General features: G+C 50.7%; 1 protein-coding gene across 23 annotated transcripts in view; it reads right to left on the bottom strand.

Moving 5' to 3' along the window:
• Positions 1-6936: 6936 nt before the first annotated feature.
• The window catches only part of Plekha7 (pleckstrin homology domain containing, family A member 7), a 184899-nt gene continuing 170690 nt past the window's right edge, over positions 6937-21145 (bottom strand). For 10 of the 23 annotated variants that reach the window (XM_017322186.1, XM_030242502.1, XM_017322190.2 and 7 more), the window contains 9 exons: positions 20642-20830; positions 20439-20556; positions 19370-19473; positions 18491-18691; positions 16073-16228; positions 12844-12977; positions 12006-12145; positions 10388-10498; positions 7171-8272 (listed from right to left, as the gene is read on the bottom strand). In XM_017322186.1, the coding sequence (XP_017177675.1) occupies positions 10398-10498; positions 12006-12145; positions 12844-12977; positions 16073-16228; positions 18491-18691; positions 19370-19473; positions 20439-20556; positions 20642-20830 (1143 nt within the window). In that variant the 3' untranslated portion in view covers positions 7171-8272; positions 10388-10397. Of the gene's footprint in view, positions 8273-9488; positions 12146-12843; positions 12978-16072; positions 18692-19369; positions 19474-20438; positions 20557-20641; positions 20831-21145 lie in introns of those variants that run through there. The other 13 variants (NM_001305185.1, NM_001305186.1, NM_172743.3 and 10 more) reach the window with 6 other exon arrangements.

Here is a 21145-nt window from a genome sequence, read left to right on the forward strand (position 1 = left end):
GCACGTACATGCAAGGTGCCCGTGCACCAGCGTGCAGATGTGGAGGGCAGAGTACATCTTTGTGGATGTGTGAATCTTTGTGATGTTGGTTCTCTCCTTCCACCTCTATCCATCTCAGGGACTGAACTCACATCTCTGGGCTTGTGTCGCCAAGGGCCTTTACCTGCTGAGCCATCTCAGTGGCTTATCTTCTCACAAAGGAAAAGGCTAGATGTATGAAACATGGTAAATTACTATAACTTACGTGTAGCTAGACAATTGTAAATAAGTATATACACATAGATTTATTAAGGTCTTTTTAGATTCTATTTACTTTTATCTATGTGTAAGGATGGTTTTGCCTCATGTATATATATGAGATTCAATATGCATATGTATGAGATGGCCATAAGATGACACCAGATCCTCTGGACCTTGAGTTATAGACAGTTAGCCACCATGTGGGTGCCAGAAACTGAACTCTGGTCCTCTGCAAGAGCAGCCAGAGATCTGAACCACTGAATATTTATTTCTTCTTAATGTTTCCTATAGCATCAAGAACCATTTTCTTCTGAGTGAGTGTAGGGCTAAATATACCTTTAATTCCAGATCTTTGGAGGCAGAGGCTAGCCTGGTCTATATAAAAAGCTCCAGGCTAGCTAAGGCTACACATATGAAAGACCATCTCAAACCAACCAAGAACTATTTCAGCCAGGCAGTGGTGCCCCACGCCTTCAATCCCAGCACTCAGGAGGCAGAGACAAGGCAAATCTCTGAGTTTGAGGTCAGCTAGGTCTACAGAGTTCCAGACAGCCAGGTTTTGCTTGAAAAACAAAAGACCAAACTAACAAAAAAGAAGCATTTCCAATGCACTCTAATTTAATCCTTATAGTAACTCGACTGTGGGCAAACCTTACTTTATACGCAGATGAGAATAAATAGTAACAGGTAGAGCCAAGGAGACGGCTCAGCAGCTAAAGTCGCTTCCCACCAAGCACAACCACCTGAGTTTGATCCCTGGGACCCACAGAATGGAAGGAGAGAATAATGCCTGAAAGGTGTCCTCTGGCATCTACACACAAGCCATGAGTGCCTCCCACACGCCCAAAATAAATAAACGAATATAAGTTTTTAAAAACGGTAGAAAGTGTCCTGCATAATGAAGATGAGGCCAATGTGTCCAATCGGATGCTAGTGGGATGCCATGCGCAGAAGCGTCAGCGGCAGGCAAGTTTCTGGGAGGGGGAGAGGTGGAGGGTAACCATGACGGCCATCCTCAGTACCCTTAGTTCCCCCCACCCCCACGACACGCCCTCCTCCAAAGTGAAAGTCCTTTATACCCCTGGGTCTCTCTCACCCCAGCTCTCCAGGGGCTCGTCTTGATCCTTCTCAGTCTCTGAAAGGTGTCCCAGGACAAACCCTCCTGAACAGTGAGAAGTGGGGAGGCAGGAGATGGAGACGCTGGATACCAAGCACAGAGCAGTGCTCCAGACCCCCACGGACGAGACAGCCGGGGTGGGAGGAGATGGAAGCAGCCACAGCACAGTTTCTCTGGTTGGCGGGCGTGTTCCTGAGTGCCATTTGTGACACTGGGACCAAATACCTGAGAGAGACAACTTAAGAGAGGAAGGATTTCTCCTGGCTCACGGTTTCAAAGGTTTCAGTCCTATAGCTTTGGGCGCCACAGATTCGTAGACTGTGGACACGGAAGCAGAATAGTTGGTCGTGAAAGCCTGTGGCAGAGGCTACTCAGCTCCAGGCAGACAGGAAGCAGAGAGAGGAAGAGACTGGGAACCGGTTCTCATCTAAAGGCACACATACCACCAGTGGCCAACTCCCAGCTCCAGAGAGCACCACCTGTTATAAACAGGCACTCGACACAAGAGCCTGCAGGAAACACTTCCTGTCCAAATCATAAGAGCAGGGCTCATGGAAACAGACCATTTCCAGACCACCTCCTATACGGGTTGAGGCAATTTCACTAAATAGCCAGTTTAGGGCTGAAGAGATAGCTCGGCAGGTAAGAGTACTGACTGCTCTTCCAAAGGTCATGAGTTCAAATCCCAGCAACCACATGGTGGCTCACAACCATCCTTAATAAGATCTGACGCCCTCTTCTGGTGTGTCTGAAGACAGCTACAGTGTACTTAGATATAATAATAAATAAATCTAAAAATAAATAAATAAAAATAAATAGCCAGTTTAGTCTCAAACTCACAATCCTCCCGCCTCTGCCTCTCTAGTGCTGGGATTTCAGGTACATGCTACCATGCCTGGCTCAGGCCTTAATTTGAAAAGGCTTGGCAGTCTTGATTGCCTGGGGCAGCAGTTCCGATGAGGAGTCTATCCTGAGCCTTCTCATGTGACTGCTTGAGTTAGAGATGAGGATACTCAGCCATCCCAGCTTAGTGTCCACATCCCATCCAGGCAGCCCCATTGCAATACCACCAAGGGGAAGAGGCCGCCCCAGTCCATTCCCTGCCTCGACTGTAAGAGCTGAAGATCTGCCCAGCTGATGAGCCTGGATAACTGCATGATCATGACAAATCATTAATTACAGTGTTAAGCTGCTAAATTTAAGATATTTGACCCCTGGCCGGGTGTGGTGGCGCACACCTTTAATCCCAGCACTCGGGAGGCAGAGGCAGGTGGATTTCTGAGTTCGAGGCCAGCCTGGTCTACAAAGTGAGTTCCAGGACAGCCAGGGCTATAAAGAGAAACCCTGTCTCGAAAAACCAAAAAAAAAAAAAAAAAAAAAAAAAGATATTTGACCCCACCGTAGTTACTTGAAATGGGATGCAATCCCTGAACAGGGAGAGATACAGAGGCAGTTGCCAAGCTTAAAGACAGAGGACCTGGGCAGGTGCTGAGGAGGTCCTCTGCAGCCACTCCCAGCCTTGCTTTGTGGACAAGAGATAGAAACCAGAGTGCCAAAACTCCTCCCATAAGCATGGATGGGGGCGAGGGGTGGGTGGGGCTTGGCTGGGATGGGGAGAATGGATTTATGAAGAGAATCTTCTGGACACTCCTGGAGAGGTGTTGTAGTTTGAAGAGATGACAAGAAGCCAGGCAGGGACAGCTGTCCTGGAGGGCAGGGGTGAGAGGCCAGCTTGGAGCAGTTTCCCAGCCAGCAGACATCTAGAAGTTGCCAGTTGGGGGACTCAAACTAGAGAGAACAGAAATGAAGCCAGTGAGAGGAATGCTGGCAAGCCCCTCCCCTCAGTGGGGGGGGGGGCAAGACCACTGGAGACACAGTGGTTGGTGACTGTTTTTTTGTGCTCACTGGCTGTTGTGGCCCTAGACACACTGACCACAGCAGGAGGCCTGAAAGTGAAAGCCAAGAAAACAAGCATTGGGAGGTGGGAGGGGGCATGAATTTCAATCTAATGGGATAGCATTTGGGGGAGGGAACAGGGAGAGGGGGGATTCAATGGGTATGGCTCCTGCCTTTGTGGGCAGAGACAAACGCAAAGAACTGATTTTTGCAGCAATTCTGACCTTCCAGGGACTCCCCAGCAATTGTCCTTTGCTGGAAGGACTTTGCAGAGATGTCCATACCACAGACTCTTTGGGTTCAAGGCAGGGCTGGATGGGTGGCTTTATCAGCTCCTCTGGGACAATTCTGCTTCTGAGCCTAAACCCTGGGTTTAGGAAAAAAATGTTTCTGAGAGTCAAAAGCCTGCAGACAAACAGAACTTAGACCAACAAGGAACAGAGAACTTGACAAAAAGAAGCCCTAAAGGGGCTGGAGAGACGGTGCAAGTCACTAAGAGCTCTGGCTGCCCTGCCAGAGGACCTGCAAGCAGCCACAGGGCAATCATAGCTGATTGTAACTCTGGTTACAATCTGATCTGGTGCCCTCTTCTGGCCTCTTCCAGCACTGCACACAGGTGGTGCACACATACAGGGTGGTGCAAAACAACAACACACATAAAACAACAACAAACATTTTAATTTAAAAAAGGAAGCATGAGTCTTGAGTGGGTCAAGGCTCTTAACCGTGTTTGGGGGTAGACTGAGAGCTCTAGATGCTTCCAGCAACCAGAACTGGGATGGTACAGGGGACTCACACAAATAGCAAAATGCTGACACCCTGATCCATGAAGGATTAAGATGCAACTCCAAGTACAGAGGCAGAGCTCCTGTCACAGACTCAAGAAGCCTACCTAGCACTGGGGGATATCCGCAAGGTGTGTAGACTCTAACTGGGACCCCAGCTAAGGGACTTTGTCTGCCTAGTTCTTTCTCAGCTCCATAAGAATGTACACAGTGGGCAGCTTGGTGGCACATTTCCTCCTCCATGGAAGAGCTTCAAGACTGCTCTCATGCATTTAGAAAGTCCCATTTAGTGTCTGCCCTGTTCCCCAACCTGGGGTTTACCATCTCTGCAGCGCCTGGCTCTCCCACAAGGCGGGGTTGGTTCATACTCTGCAGCCTCTGGCTCTACCCACCCTCCCAGCCTACTCTAGCCTCATCTGCATTTAACATGCCTTGTTGGGCTGTGGCAAAGAATACTCAACAGATTCATATTAAAAATGCCCTTTAAAATTCAAAAGCTTTGAACTAAAGAAATACCTTGAGAAGTTCTCGTGGAAAGTTCAGGCCCGTTGATTCAATTCACTACACTTAGATGCTCCTTCTCAAATAATAGGGAAAAAATGTAACAGGGTCAGGCCCAATCAATATGCTTGTTCAAACAGAATTGCGGGGACTCTGATGTGCGTACGTTTTGTGCTCTACCTTTGTACCTCGCCACTTGCTCTGAAGAAAGGTTTCTTTTGCTGGGGGAGCAATGAAAGTGGTCGCCTTTTGAGTGCAGGCTGCAAAGCGATGGCATGTTTACCGTGCTGGGAGGGGCTGCCATTTTTTTCATGTCTCCCCCAGCCTAGTCCCTTTGTTCTTTTCAGAACAACCGGAGAAGTCCCTTGCAAAGCCCCCGTGTGATGCCGGATCCTGAAGCAGAGGGCTCCCAGCACTGGCCCGCTAGGTCTCAGAAATGTGATTTTGTGGATTAGACAAATAATTTGCTGCTTTGTTCCCACCCTTGGTGAGAACACAAAAGGACTTAGAGCACTGTGTGCTGCTCCTGGGGGGGCGCCTCCAGAGCCCATAAGAGACTCCTGGCTGCCAGGGCCAGAGTCTGTATGTGTTACTATCATCCCCCTTCACACTGCTGGGAACCTGCAGGCCCCCAGGGAAACAGGTGAAAGGTACCACTGAGAGTAGCCAGGAGAACTCTGCAAGAACCCTTCCATGTGGAGGAAACTGAGGCCTTTGAGGGAGGAGAAGGGACCCGCTGCAGGCTTACGGGCCCAGAGCTGGGCCCAAGGCAGGCTGAAGAGATGAACAGGACGCTTGCTTTTAGCACCCCCCTGTATGCAAACTGTTTTCATTTAGCTAGAATCATGGATGTGGTAAAAATGCAGGCAGTTCTGGAAGTTCAAGTGGGAACTAGCAGATTTCATTCCTAATTCCTGTTTGACAGCCGATCTTAAAATTTCCTTGCTGGTTCTGGCCAAGATTTGAAAGGACAGCCTGGGCCTCACCTGGGGCCTAGGTTGCAGTCAGAATTAAGAGGTAAACAAGGCTTAATGGGTAAGGGTGTTTGCTGTTAAACCTGATTCCCTGAATTTGATTCCCTGGAATCCACATAGTAGGAGGGACAAATCTCATAAACTGTCCTCTGACCACCACATTTGAGTCACAGGACGTGTGCACTTACATCCACACACATAGAATAAATGAATGCAAAAAGAGATTAGAGACTAGACAGGAACACCCCCACACCCCCGACTCTCTGCTCAGACCCTGGGCTCTGTAAGGACACACAGCTGAAAATACTGGACCAGAGTCCTTAATCCCAGACTATGCACACCTAGTCAGCCAGTCTGCAAATGGCCTCATCTTGGCTTTTGTCTTTTAACGTTGTGGAAGCAGTGTTTGAATGGACACGTGTGCACATGCATGCACACACACACACACACACACACACACACACACACACACGTGGAAGTGTTGGCATAAGCATGTGTCTAGGCACACACATGTATGGAAGGGAGAGGCCCATGTCAGTTTCTCCCTCAATTGCTCTTCCATCTCCTTTTTGTTAGATTTACTTATGCATCTGAGTATCTTGCCTACATGTGCATGTGTGTACTGCTTCTGTGTAGGGCCCATGGTGCTGAGAAGAGGGACCCAGACACCCTGAAATTGGGGTTATAGATGTCTGTGAGCCACATTCAGGTTCCGTTCTGGGAAGAAAACTGGGGTCCTCAAAGGCCACAATTGGCTGGCCTGGCCGTGGGGTTTTGTTGATTTTTCAGACGACTGCACTCAGTTGCAGATCTTCCCCGCCTTACTTTTATCTGTTGCGTGACATTCCAGCTAATGTTTAAAACAAGAAGAGCATTTCTTAAATTCCAAACAAACAGTAGCCACAATAGCAGCTCTCCCTTCTACCCATCCAGAATGCCTGGGAATCCATTCTTCCCAGTTTAAATACTTGGAAGGCTTCTCCAAACCTCCAACACACTCCTTGGCCATGCGGGAACTTGGAAACGCACACATCTCTAAACCAAACTGGCCCCTTGCCTCCTGCTTTGAGCATGCATCCCAAGTCAAGATGAATTAAATGCAAATCCAGTTTGCAACGGTCCATCACTAACAGGCCTCATTTGAATGGGCGCAGTGTGTGGGTTGGATGGGGGCCCGTTGTACCACTTCTGCTGTCTTGGATGAGATTGGGCCCGACCAGCCCAAACCGGCCCCGAGTAGGGATCCTTGCCTGGGGGTGGGAAAGGAAACCTCACCCCTCAGGCCTCCAAACTCGCTCAAATGTCAAGGGGCTGTCAGTGAGGAGGCTCTTTCATTCGTGAACACGGAAAGGGGGAGGCAGAGGGCTGACACAGGGTAAGGGCACACAGCCCACGGTGAATGAATACAGCCAGCAAGAGCCAGGACACGGATGAGGTTAATATTTTAATCTATACATCACTTTTTTTTTTTTTTGCAAACCATTACACTTTTATTTAAATTAACTTTTTCTTGCAAAATATTCATTTCATTTTTCCAACAAAATCTTATAAAGGCAAAAAATAAAATCTTATTTTGGCAAATGTCATGAAGTTGATACTGGCAGCATATGGAGTTAGTTAAAAATAGACAGTAACTTCTAAATATATTCAAGGATTCTTTTTCTTCTTGTAAGCATAGTCAAAGACAAATTTTCGTTTAAAATGCGGCTCCACCCAGTGAAGGTGTTTATGGTTTTCACTGCTTCCTGCATGTAGAATATCTTGAGACAAGTTAAATAAAGGGACAAAACACTGAGTCTGGCATGGCCACCTCTTCCTCAGCTGGGCTGGAGTCAAGTCACAATCCTGTGTCCTGGCCCTGCCTGCCCACCTCACCAGACCTAGTCAGAGGAAACTGTCCTGGGTTTCCCCACAGCAGGCAGCAGAGGTCCTTTAGTACAGCCTGGCTGGAGGGATGGCTCAAGGCTAGGCATTTGTAAGCAGATGCCACCCAATGCCCAGTTATTGCTTTAACACATCTCGCTTTCCACCTCACAGTGGCTTTTTTCTTTCTTCTGAGAAGTGTCTGCTGAGAGAACTTCACTTCACCGACAGCTGAAGAAGCCAAGGCTTTCGAGCACACGGCTGCTCCTCAGTCAGAATCAAGGGCCGAGGCACAGACGGGCTCCGTGCGGCCATCCAGGTGCAGTTTCCAGGGTTGGGCATCGGTTCAGGGATGCGGACCTCTGCAGTTAATTTCCTGGACAGCGTAATGAGCTCCATACTGGAATCCACAGGAAGCATAGCCTTGAACCCTGCACTGTCTGGGTTCACGGGAGGGTAGAAATGGCCCTGCTTGCCTTGCCCCTCTCCCCACTCACTCTGCCACCCCACCCCCATAGTACCTGAATCCCTATGTGTGGCTACAAACCCCTGCAGGCTCACCTTACCAGCCATTCAGTCCTCCAGGTGAGCATTATAAAATATATTCTGATTCTAAAATACAGTATATTTCACATCATGTATCAAAAGTGCTTCTGTCATCTGTCAAAAGGTATCTGGACTGAAAAGCATGGGCGTGTGTTAGGATGGAGCCCTGGTTCCAGGCTGCACCCACCATGGTGGGTGGGTTGCTCTCCTCCAGCCAGAGCCCCCGCTCAGCTGGAAGGGTTTCCACTGGGGCAGAGAGAACCATACTCCAAGAAGACGCTGGTTTCGCTGGGTCCCCGGCTCCAGGCTTCTCCTCTGCACACTGGATCATGGGTCTGTTATTGCCTGGGCTGGCAAAAAGTACAGGAGACAATGAGAGGCTGGCGGATCTTTGTTCTTGTCCTAAGAGTGAGCATGTTTGTGCACACGCATGAAAGGGACTGGTAGATGGAGCAAGAGAGCAGGGTGTGTGGGCAAGGCGGCCGCTGTCAAGGGACCTTTTCTTCTATGACCCAAAGCATTGGGCTTCATTTTCCTTCTTAGGAAACATGCTGCACCCACACTAGCTCATAAACTTACCCCTGCAGTAAGCAGAGGCCTGGGCAAGCCTTGTGGGGTGCATAGCTCTGCCCTGTATTCTCTGGAGGACCAGAGAGCCTGCTTCTCTGACCTTGCTTTCTAATCTAAGGACAGAGTGGCTCTAACCTGCCTGTGGTGCCATTACAGGAAGAAGCATAGCTGAGCTCTGGAGAGAGCATTTAAGGCCTAGCACAAGACAGAGTGTGGGGCTTAAAAAGCTAGAGTGAACAGAGCCTCTCACTGGCACCTCTGTCTGCTTAGATTTCTATTATCTATCTGTCTGTCTGTCTATCTATGGTCCTGGTAAGTCCCAGAGGCCTTTACAAAGGCCATGGCTGCAGCTTTCCATGGAGGTCTACTCTAACCCCTCCTGATGGCCAGACTAGGCCCAAGCTAGCTTACCTCCTCCTGCCCTCAGGCTGGCTAGAGTGTGCCTAAGTTGGAGGGCCCCCGTGTAAAATGATACCCCCCATCAGCCTGTTCTGCAGACCCTTGGAGCTTCTGGGGGTGGCCCAGATAAGCCTACAAGCCAGCAAAAAAGTTCATGCCAAAGGGCTTAGCACCCTGACACAAGCTTCATCTCCTTGTGCAAGTCCCTCAGGTGTCTGAGCTGCATCTCCTTGGATACAAACTGGAGCGAACAGCTTTATAGGGTGGTTGTGAGGATCAGGAGACACTCAGCACGATGCCTAACACACAGCAGTCCCTCAGCACAGTTAACCATAATCCAGGAAAGGAAGGAGAAGGGAACTGTGCAAACTGACGGCAAGGCAGACTGTTAGGGAGAGACTGGCTGCAGGGAGCTCTGGCGTGATGGCTGTGGTCCAGGTGAGGATACAGACGGGCCAGCGGATGGAAGCTATGAATTCACGCACAACTGGTCAGGAGCTGGGCCTGCTGGCTCCTGGAGGGGGTTGGGATGGGGGGTGGGGGTTTGGGTAGGGAGGGTGGAGCATCTTCCTATACCTACTGCCTGTCCTTTTTTGGTTTTTTGTTTGCTTGGTTTTTGTTTGGTTTGGTTTGGTTTTTTTGTTTTTGTGTTTGTTTTTGGTTTTGTTTTTCAAGACAGGGTTTCTCTATATAGCCCTGGCTGTCTTGGAACTCACTCTGTAGACCAGGCTGGTCTCAAACTCAGAAATCCGCCATACTTGCCTGTCCTTGTCAGCCATTCACTTCATGGGGTCGTACCAAGCATCCTGATGGGTTGTGCTCCTGGACCTGCCTCTGTCTCTTCCCTAAGGCAGCCTTGCTGTGTGGAGGGCTGAGCCCAGTCCCTCAGGGTCTGCCTGTCTCTGTAACTCTGGGCTGTAAGCCGGTCTCTATGATAAAACCCTGAAAGAATGAGATCTAACTCTTCTTTCCCTGGACACTGACAACGTGGCCTGTGCTGTTTTGGGGGGCATCAAGCTGCCTTCGGTAAGTGCAGCTAGTACCCTAGAAGATATGCCCACGGCCCAGGGCAGCTAGCTGTGAGGGCAGCCCAGCACAAAATCCTAAATGGGCTTAAAATATGAGAAGTTGTGGGTTTTTTTTTTTCTTCAGTTCTTTTCTTGTACCTCAACTGTACAGTTCTGCAGCATGAACCCTCCAAAAGCCGACATCATCTAATAGAGATAAAGGGCTGGAAACTCCCCCAAGGTATTTCAGCACAGTAGCACCTTTGATGTCGACCTCTTTTGAGCCCTGAGACCTGAGTTCCTTAAAGGTGAACTTCTGTCTACCATCTCTGGCAGGTTCTCCACCCCACCCTCCAGCGGCCGCAGTGCCAATGGAAGGAAGCAACAGCAGGCGGCATTGCAGTCAACTCAGTGGCAGTGGGAAGGCAGGAGGGGCATGCTGAGACTACAGGGCGCACAGCAGCAGGCCAGCTAGGCGGGGGCTCTTACTTGGAAGGTGTTAGACAAAGGTGTAGTGCAGTCCGTTGCTTAAGGGGGGGTAAGGTGGCACCGTCCTGGAGGACAGGGGGGCTTTAGGCGGGAGGAGGGCCAGCTGCTGCACTAGACAGAGCACACAGGAATCAAGCAGTGTGTTAGAGTGATCTGCCCACCCACACCACCATTTGCCCTGCCTGGCAAGACTGTGTGGCCTGGTCCGACTGCCCCACAACTAATAGCCTGGTCCTGGGGGCAGATCCATGAGGCCTAGCTTGCCTGTAGTTTCTGATTCAGGGAAGAGAGCAAGAGCAAAGAAAGGTGTGGAACAAGAGGTCAGGGCTGGGGTCATCAGCTGTGAGGGAGGAAGCAGAAGGGATTGGTCAGAGTGAGAGCAAGCTGGGACTGTAGCTCAGTGACTGGTGGGTCAGCCCAGCATACCAGAGGCCCTGGGTACCACCTAAGATGTGGAGGCAGAGTGGGCACAAGCACAGCACGAGGTGGTGCTTGGAGGGCAGGGGCAGCCTCCCAGGGAGGGGCGCAAAGGCCGTTGAGATAGGATTGCCTAAGTCCCAGCCACAGAGCAACACAAGCCCTCTATATGCCTTGGACAGAACGGGGCCAGAGACTCTGCTTTAGTCTAGTTTGGTTTTGAGACAGGGCCATGGTGTGGTCTATGCTGGGCCTAAACTTGCTATAGAATCAAGAATGACTTTGAAATCCCAATCACCCTGTCTACACCTCCCTAGGTGGGAATCAGGCACCACACAAGGCTGTATTCTAGCAGCTGCGCTGCATCAGGACAGGGAACAGGCTGCTCCCGAGAGTCTGGCATCTGTGTCATCATTTGTCACTCACAGGCCTCCAAAAGCGATGCCCAGGCTGCTCCAGACTCCCCAGGGTTGGCAGCCACAGGGCCCGCTGGCCTCACACTTGGCCAGGTGTGTTAGAGGACCGGGAGATAGAATGGTACCACTCTGAGTCCTCTGACTGTCCGTCTCAGACGTATAGCTGGCCAGGGACACCACATAAAGACACAATGGCCTCCATATAAGGGGCAAACTATACCAGGGAAACTGTAAGGCTACCACAGAAAGGGAGATGTGAACAGAGGGAGGAGTCCACAGCCCCTTTTCTGACCGTTTTCTTTATGACAGGGTCTCATTCCAGCAATCCTCCTGCCTCAGCTTCCTGACCACCGGGTTTACAGACACATGCTTAAAGCATCCTTCATATGTAACACAGCAGCCGTGTGCTGCTTCTGTGGTGACATTCTTTTGGCTAGGCTGGCCAAGCCTCAATTCTTATTCTCCTACTTTCTGCCATAGGTCACTGACAAGGTGAGTGAGTGGCTTTGGCTTGGGGACCAAGGAAGGGTTTCTAGGCAGAGGTCAGAGGAGCTCTTTGCTTTGCCCCACCACGAAAGCCCTGCTCCAGTGTCACGTCTGCCCCTTCTTCCTAAGGAAAGAAATGTCCCTGTCACCTTGTCTCAGAGCTGGCAGATATGGACAGCTCTTCTGTCACTTGGGTCAGGCAGGCCTGCCAACATCTGCTAACTTCCTGGTTCTAGGACATGTCACTGAGAGCAGCAGGCAGGGGACTGGGCCCTGGAGGGTGGCACCCACAGCCTTACCTGCTACCTGTTTGCTGCGCTTCGAGGCCTCAGAGGCCAGGGCATAGGAAATGTTGATTATCCGTTCCTGCTCCTGCAGCTGCGAGTCCAGGTCGGCCAGGCTGTTGCGGTCCTGGCCCAGTGGCTGCAGGTTGCACATGCTGTTGGGGATCAGAGAGAAGGCTGTGAGTCTCGACACCCCCCACCATCAGCCCCACATGTATCTCCCTGGCTGCAGGGAGGTGACTCTTCAACACTTTAAGGGGCATCAGATATGCATTGCCCCTTTTCTTCCAAGACAAGAACGCCTACTTCTCCCTAAACCCACAAAGAACACAACTCAGTTCCTCCTGTAGGCCTCAAGCTAAGGGTTCCGGCTGGGGATTCCTGATAAATCCAGATATGAAATGGTTAATGTAACTCTGAAAGGAGAGCTCAGAGGTCAGAAAAACCACTTCCTGTTGTCCAAGCTCAGGTTCAGGAAGTGGGTAAAGGCCGGGCCCATCTATGAATCCATAATGGAGTGTGGGCACAGGTGTTAAGAGGACCATCAGTGAAGTGACATCCACTAAGTCCGCCTCAGTACTGTCTAGCGAAATGGCCCACACTTGCCAGTCATTGGGGACAGATCTGGGGACATGGACCTGGGATGGGAACCCTTCATAAGTTCTTCAGCACCTTTTTGGTAACTGAGGCAAGCTTTCCTGTTGGAGCACCGGCTGACCCCTTCAGAAGAATTCATTTGAAACAAAGCCTAGCAAATTATTACCAGTCAGCCTGGCCTGGGTCTTCTCATGGCTGAGCTATCACCTGAGATGGAGTCTGTGAGACTTCTAGATTTGAGCAAGTAGGGGCTGACCTTGACCGGGCAAGGATATTCCGTATCTTCTCCGCCTTTTGGTACCGTGCCTGCAGCTCCTCCAGGCTGGGTGGTTCCTCGGGGTCTAGTTCCACATATCGCTCGGGGATGGAGACCTTCTCTGGTTTAGACAGCTGGGGAGAGGATCAGGTGGCAGGGTGGAGGGTAAGCGCAGATGCTCTGGTCTGAGACATGTTTTCCCACCCTTCCTACCCTGTGAGGAAGCATCAAAGTCTACAGATGTCATTCCCACCCTGTTCCCCCTCCCTTAACAGCATAGTCGCCCACCATCAGACTGGTGGCCTGAGAGCATGATGGTGACGGGGTGATGGAGACCTCAGGGGAAGGGAGACAGGCTTCACTGAGTGCTTGTTTAATTGGGGAGAAACAGAGGCTATTTAACCCTCTGAGGAGTGGGTAAAGGCTTTGCGGTTGAGTGTGCATCACTGGCTGGGCCAAAGGTGCCGGGGATGCCTCATTTGCATAAGGAAGAATTCCAGGTGCTGCTGGCCAGGATCTTATGAAAGGAAAAGAGGTTTAACCTGGCTGCTGGGCTATGTGACCTCCTCTGGTGTGGCAAATGTCTACGTGCACTGGGATATGCAGGCCCAGTCAGTGTACGTGTGTGTGTGTGTGTGTGTGTGTGTCTGTCTGTCTCTCTGTCTGTCTGTCTGTCTTGGGGGTGTGGAGGGAGCATGATCCTGCCAATATCAGGACAAGATTTCTAGGGATTGGACATGCCTCAACCCCACTCTTGCTCCAGGCCTGTCCCCCACGGCTCACCCAGAAGAAACTTGCTAAGATCATCAAAAGAATCAGTTGTGGAACTAAGGACTCGAACCTGAGTCTCATACCGAAGCACATGCTCTTCCTGCTACACTAGACGGCTTTCTAGAGGCCAGGGGAAAGGGAAACAGAAGGCAGGCAACACGCTGAGACTCTCACAGGAAGCACTTGATCCTTAGTGCTACACTCAAAGCCCCAGTGAGCCGACCCTCCAGCCACACGGGCTCAGTGGGAGCTCTGGTGTCCTTCCCACCTAAGGAGCTTTCTTCTGCTCTAATTTAGGGATCTGGCACTGAAATAGGACTTCAGTAAGTGAAGTCTTATTTCAGGGCTGTGAGATAGTACGTGTATTTAATCCCAGCACTGGAGAGGCAGAGACAAGTGGATCTCTAGTCTACACAGTGAGTTCCAGGCCAGCCAGGGCTACCTAGAAAGGTCCTGTCTCAAAACAGAAAATAACAAAGCCCAACCAACCAACCAACTAACCAACCAAATAAACAAACAAAAAAAGGTCGAACCAGAGCCAGGCAGCTTAGAGACCACCCAAAACGGATGGGTGAGCTGACATAACCGTAGTAAAACCTCTCCCATCTCAAACACACTTCTGACTTTGGGGGGCGTACAGGTCAGACCTGACTGACTGAAAAGCTTGAACCAGCAGTGACAGCATGCAACCGGTTAATAACCAAGGTGCTTTTCGTACTTCTGGGCAGAGCGTAGATTTTTACCTTCACCTAACGGATGAAGACTGATGGTCCTCTCTTCAGTTCTCCACCTGCCCCCAGCCTGACTCTGCAGGTTTATCTAAGTTACCTTTCCTAAAAGCTCTCTCATTCTTTCCTCTGGGACAGTGCTCTGGTGACAAGGCCCCTCCCCCATGCTATATACAGATTCAGTCTTCATAGCACCCCATTCCTGCAAGAATGTTAAATTTGTGCATTTGAGAGATGGCTCAGTAGGTAAGCTGCTTGCTGCCAAGGCTAATGACTCAAGTTTGATCTTGGGGACCCACATGGTAGGAAAGAACCAACTCTACTGGTTGTCTCAGTACATTTTAAATTAAAAAAAAAAAAGTTAATTTTGTTTTCCCCCAGCACCAGTGGGAATCCCTGTTTTTAACCTGCTAGCTAAAGTTCTGAAAACCTCTGTCCACGCTTTTAGGAATATTTAAGCTTGCGATTTTCAAAATGTCATCTTAATTTGCCTCAAGATAGTTTTCTTCCCCCTTGACTAGGTGGATTTTGGTCTCAGTAGCAGAACTGAACCCATGTGGCCCTTCAGTTTGTTGAAAGGTGGCAAGAAAAAAATCTGTCATCCGACCAGGACAGATCTAGAGTAGGAAGTAGACTGCATTGTAGCAGGAGGATTTAGGTTAGAGATAAGGAAGGACAGCAGAGGGCAGCCTCGCATTGCCAAGAGCACATGGAGGCTCTTTGTGAATAAGAAAGCCGCCAGACTGTTGGCAGCTACTGTTTAGGCTGTCAGAGAAAAAGACCTGGGGCAGGAGGCTGAATTTACTGACTGCAAGAACCAAGAACCTAGAAACTCAAGTACCGAGTTACCTACAGTGTTCTCTTTGTTCTCAGAGCTCCTTTCCCCCATGAATCCCTAACCATTCAAAGGGAAAAACAAAACAAAACAAAAACCTGCAAATGGATCTGCCCTGTCTCTTGAAATGGGAGGGCTAGGTATGTAGTTCTATGTACTTGGCATGTGTGAGACCCAGATTTTAACACACACACACACACAACCACAGTGGCAAAGTTCCCCCTCTACCTAAGTAGGGCACCTGTGGAAGACTTAGAATCTCACCCAAACTCAGCCTACACCTGGGAAAAATGCAGCAGGCCAAGTTCCTACACAAATGTTTTGGGGCACTGGAAATTCATATAACAATGTCTTCCACCAGCAGACATTTATAGCATGCCTACTGCGTGCCATCCTAGTGCTAGGGACACAAAGGACTGAAACAGCTGCAGACACTGCCCACAGACCACAGGTGACCAGAGATGTCTAGAAGACTGCCTGGCACTCCCTCCCTCCCTTCCTTTCTCCTGCCTTGTTTTCCTAGGCCTGACCTGTCATGAGGCAAGTGGGCCACTAGAGGGCAGCAGAAGAGTTCAGATCGAAATTGGCTCCAGTCCCGGCTGGAAATGTCTCCTGTGACTTTTCAGACCTGCCCTGTATTTTCCCACCACGTATGATAGTCTGCCTAAGAGGTCATTTTCGAGGGCCACCACTAATGATCCAGGGAACATTTTCTAATCCTCTTGGGAACATGCTGAGTCACTTAATTCTCCCCACATCATCAGAAATAGGCTTAAGTGTGATTTAGAACATGGACGCCTTTACGATCTCAAGCGTCCGGACCTTCCTGGGCAACAGTGAAGCTGAACCCTGCCTGGTGACTTCTAGAAAGCATGAAGGAAGCCCCTATCCTCACCTCTCTGCTGATGTCCAAGTCATAGTCTTGTGGCTCCAGGTCCAACTCCATGACAGGTGTGGCTTGCACTTTCAGCCAGCCCTCCTCTTTGTCTTTTCTGTCCCCCTGAGCAGCCCGTTCCAGCAGCTGCAGGTCAAACTCTTGTTCTCGCTTCCACTGGCAACAGAGGAGAGGGTTAACCTCACTTTCCGACCCATTCAAGAACCACACAGGGCCCTGAGGCCTAAGGACCTGGGAAGACGGACTTTTGAGACATTAGGCAAGTGTCATAGCTGTGTTGTGTGTGTGTGTGTGTGTGTGTGTGTGTGTGTGTGCGTGTGTGTGTGTGTGTGTAACTGAAAACTGGCCTCTGCCTTCGTCCTGTGGCCTCTTCCACACTGCTGGCTGTGCTCTGATCTAGGACCTCTGAGTATTCAAATGTGCATCCGTAGGGTCCTGGAGGAAGACCCATGACTTTAAGCCTACAGTGGTCCACAGGGACCCAGCAATTGGTAGAGAGTTCCAATCAGTACCAAGGAGTTGGTTGACCACCAGTGTTGCAAACTGCCGTGGAAAATGATAACCATTTGAGATAAGACAGTTTCCTTAAAATAGAAAACAAACTAAAAGTGAGATCAGAGGGAATTGCTCCAAGGCTGTTTCACAGTGGCAACTTTGTATCAATGTCTCTTCCCAGGAGGGAAAAATCTACCCAGGCACGTGTGCGCAGTTCCAAGATGGCTTCCTGTTCACTTCAGACCTCTGACCTTAAAAGAACAAAGGACTCTCTTGTGAGGATGAGACGATACTTAATGCCTCAGGTCACCTCCTCTCTCTCACTCCATTCATCTCACAGTACCCCAGCAGCCAAAGATACCTCACAACCACCCCGACCCGATCCTGTCGCCATGTCAGCACGCTCCACACATTCATGCACAAGCTCGGGTCCTCCGTAGCAAACCAACAGAATTGTGTGTGCTGATGGTTTTCCAATTACAGTTTGGATGACTTAGGCAACTGAAGTCCAGGGATAAATTTAATGGTTCACAAAGAAAACACACAATTCCTTACACGCTCACAAGTGCTCAAAAAGAGACAAGTCCTCATTTAAACCCAGCCTGATTGCTTCCACAAACAGCAAAAGTTCACCGCACTCTGCAAACTACCCTGCGGAAGAACCACGCCAATCCGTAATGGGAAGCAATATGTTTATTGGCGCTGACGAGACTTACACAAGCCTTTTTTTCCCCCAAAGAAAAAGCACAAAGGATTGGAGTTGTGGATCGGAAATACTCTCTGTATCCCAGACAGCAGGTTGTAGAAAGTCAGGGTTCTGATGTTTACTTATAATACTTAAAAGTTAATGGGTTTATAGCTTTTAAAGACACTATTCTAGTCATTTGGTGACTAACAGCTGCAGAGAGGCCCTCTGAATACAGTTTATTTTGCTATCTATTCAAGTTACTAGATAAGAATTACAAAAGCAATAAGGAATTGCATGATGGGATAGGAGGAGTTACCACCAAATGGCTTCAGACTACGCACTCTCTAAAGCTGATATTTACTGTCCAGGGTAAGGCATGGATGGAATCGGTAAATCCCCAATGCCCAGACCACTGCTAATGACCGTGGTCCTCACAGAGCAGCTTTTTGGATGGGTGAATTATCAGTCAGCTGGCCTACACAAAGCAGGGCAGTGGGAAGGTAAGCAACACCTAGGGATGCCTGCTAGTCTAGGGAGCCAAGAGCTGCTAGTACAAGCCTGGTCAGAGACAGCACTGGCTGGTTAGAGAGGGGCCAGTACCAATTCAGAGCGTCTGTAGAGACAATCAGGCAGGATTAGAGGCAATGAGCGCAGACACTAGAAGCGTAGGAGCTTGTGCAATGAATTAGGGAGGGAGCAGTCAGGCTAGAGGGCTGGGGAACTGGGGGCTCCAAACCCCAAAGCCAAATGCAATGTCCCCACAATGAGCCTAAGGCAACCGTGGGCAGGTGCAGCGCCAGCCACCAGGGGCAGCACCAATTTCCCCAGCCCTCCTGAGTACCTGAGGCCTCAGCCCCGCGGGCTGTGGGAGACCACCAGCACCTTATTGAGTTGCCTCCCCTGGCTGCGGGATCTGCTTGGGAGGCTGTGTGGTTGAGTTGCATATCATACCGTTCCTTCCCATCTGCTCTACTGGAATCCTACATTCTCAAGTCCTTCGTTGAGCCCAGAGCCTCCTCCCACTCAGCGTGGAGAAAGGATGAGGCCTCTGCTGCTAGACCTCCCTACTGCTTTGTTTCCCGGTCATCCTCTGGCCAGCTCACACGTGCGGCTGGAGTTGTGGACAAGCAGCCCCTTGGGACGGTCAACCAAGTAAGTCACCCTGGCAGGGGACTTGCGTCTGCTTGGGGGACTCGGGGAAGTTCTGGCCTCTGTCCCAGCCCCGCCTAACATACTGAGCCGAGATCTCCTGGCAGTGGCTGGCTGAGGTATCGGGCTGAGAGCAGACCCGTCTTTTCTCCTTGGCTCAGGGTCCTCTTGCGCTCTCGGACCAGAGCCTTCTGGTGCCGCTTCATCCGCTCCAGCTGTTCCTCCGCACTCATCTTGCCCCGCTGGTGGTCCCCCGAGTACAGACGCTCCAAGGCACTCTTGGGTCTCTGAGGAGGAGGCGAGACACAGAGGAGATGGAGCGAGAGGCCCTGCTTCTTCCTGCTTCTAGTGCAGGGTCGCAGCCTAGGCTGGCCTTAAGTTCACTACTTAGCCAAGGATAACCCTTAAACTCCTGGCCCTCCCAGCTATTCCTCCCAAATGCTGGGATTACAGGTGTTGACAATCAAGCCTAATGTATGCAGTGTTGGGGACTGATCAAACCCAGGGGCTTGTACATGCTAGGCAAATACTCTACCAATTAAGCCACACACACCCCTGTCCTCTTCCTGCTTGGTCTCTTTCTCATACACTCTTTGGGCTCATCCTAGCCACAGAAAATCACTTCCTCTAATTATCCAATGCCCCTCGTCCTAATGAGGTTTCTGGGCAGAGGCTGACCCCGAGGCTGGCAACCCAGGGTGAACCTAGGGTACAGGTCTCCTGGGCTTCTCACCGCCCTGACAGGCTTGGCAGTCATCAGAAAACAGAGATGGCAGTGTAATGGCCTTTTTGGTGTGGTGTGGTGTGTGTGTGTGTGTGTGTGTGTTGAGAGGGGAGGGGGGAGAGGGAGAAGGAGAGGGAGAGAGGAGATCCTAAGTTCCCCATGACTCGCTCGAGGTCACTGCCATCCCAGGGGCCCTTCCTTCTATGGAGTGTGAGTCCCTCCACATCCCATGGCCACTTACAGAGAAGGTCGCACTGCTGTTTTCGGCATTCAGCCCCCTCCGGAGTGTGACATAGGGAGCAATGGTGGACGACTGCTGGAGCCTGGACGTGGAGCCTGAGAGCCCTAAGCAAGGAAGACTCAGGTGTATGTGTGCTGTGGTTGGAGACACCCCCAGCCCTCCCTAATCACCCTTCTCACACACTCCCCTCTCCTGAGGGACCAAGGAGCCCTGCAAACACCACACTTGCCCTGGTCTTTTCTCCTTGGGCCTAGGTGAGGCAGGACACACAGAGAGAAGAGGGTTGGCCTGGGTGGCCTCTGTCCCTACAGAGCTGTGCACAACCCTAACTATGCTTCCATACAAGAAGTGCTGGGCTACCGCAGGTGGGAAAGCGTGATACAAGAACCTTCGCCCCTCTGCTTCATGGAGAATCCAGCTAGGGATAAACGGGGAGCCTAGAGAAGAGACCATGGGCTGAAGAAGTCCCTGAGTCGCAGGCTGACACAGGTCTGATGTGGCCTTAGTGCTGGCGGTTTCCAGCACCCCAGCCTGCAGGCTGCCATGATCTGGAGCCAGAGCTCTGAGACTGGTACCCACTCTGTTTCTTTTTCTTAATTTTATTTATGGATATTGAGTACATGTATGTGTGTGTGTGTGTGTGTGTGTGTGTGTGTGTATCATGCAAGAGTTATGTGGACAGATGTGAACCATCATGTGGGTGCTGGCAATTGAACCTGGGTCCTCCTGGAGAGCAGTCAGCCTCTTAGCCACTAAGCAATCTTTCCAGTACCTGCCTCCGTTTCCTGATCTTTAAAATGGGAATCATAATAGCCCCGCCTCCCAACACAGTTGCGTATGAGGCTCATAAAGAACAGGTCAACACTGTCAGACTTTAGGGCAATCACTGTTGCTGCTCTTGGAGGCAGAAAGGGAGAAAAACCAAACGACTCCTGAGGTCAGACCTGTCCTCCCTCTTAGCAACAATCACAGTTAGACTCAAGCTGCAGGCCAGGATCTGAGGTCTGAGTAGAGGCTGCGAGTGCTAAAGAAGAGTGAGGTGCCTGAAGGATTCACAGTCTTGCCTTACCTCTGCCTGGCAGCGTCTGGTACCTGCTCTCAGAGCCCACGAGGCTCAAGGAGGGCTGAGGCACGTCCCCACTGAGGCTGGCCAGCTCTGGCTCACTCACGTAGGACCGGAGCTCCACCTGTGGATAGAGTCTTAGACTGTTAGGTCACTATCGTCACACTGCCCCTTCCACTCGGTGGACACACCCGGTCTTTACAGCTCACCTTCAAGTCCCCATTCACACACTGGCCCTGCTCCCGGTCCCTCTTCCTCTCATCCGACTGTCGTTTGAGTCCACGCACAGATGTGTGCCGAATGATGGTGGCTTCTCTCGGCAGTGGTGGCACAGCTGGGGGCTGGTCCTCTGGGCTGTAGAGTTCAGGAAGTGGTGGCCTGGGAGGTGCCTCGTCTTCCTGTGCAGAGAGAGAACCAGATCCAGTGTGCAGAGGGATGGAATTGAAGGGGTGCTCTTACGAGGCACTGCCACAGGGTCAGCCACTTCAGATGCTCATCGCCCCCCACCCCCAGGAAGCTTCGAGGAGCTACCTCCATTCCAACTCTTCTCTTTGATTGACATACTTTCTAGTTTCAAAGTGCTACCTACCGGTGACAGTGACCCAGCTCCAGCACTTGGTGTCCTGGATCTACATTCTTGGCAGTGTCAAATGACACCGGCCTCCTCAGCCCGTTTGTTAGGGGAGGTGAGATGCTGACCACTACTTCTGAGA

Source organism: Mus musculus, chromosome 7 (genome assembly GCF_000001635.26).
Source record: "Mus musculus strain C57BL/6J chromosome 7, GRCm38.p6 C57BL/6J".
NCBI lineage: Eukaryota > Metazoa > Chordata > Mammalia > Rodentia > Muridae > Mus > Mus musculus.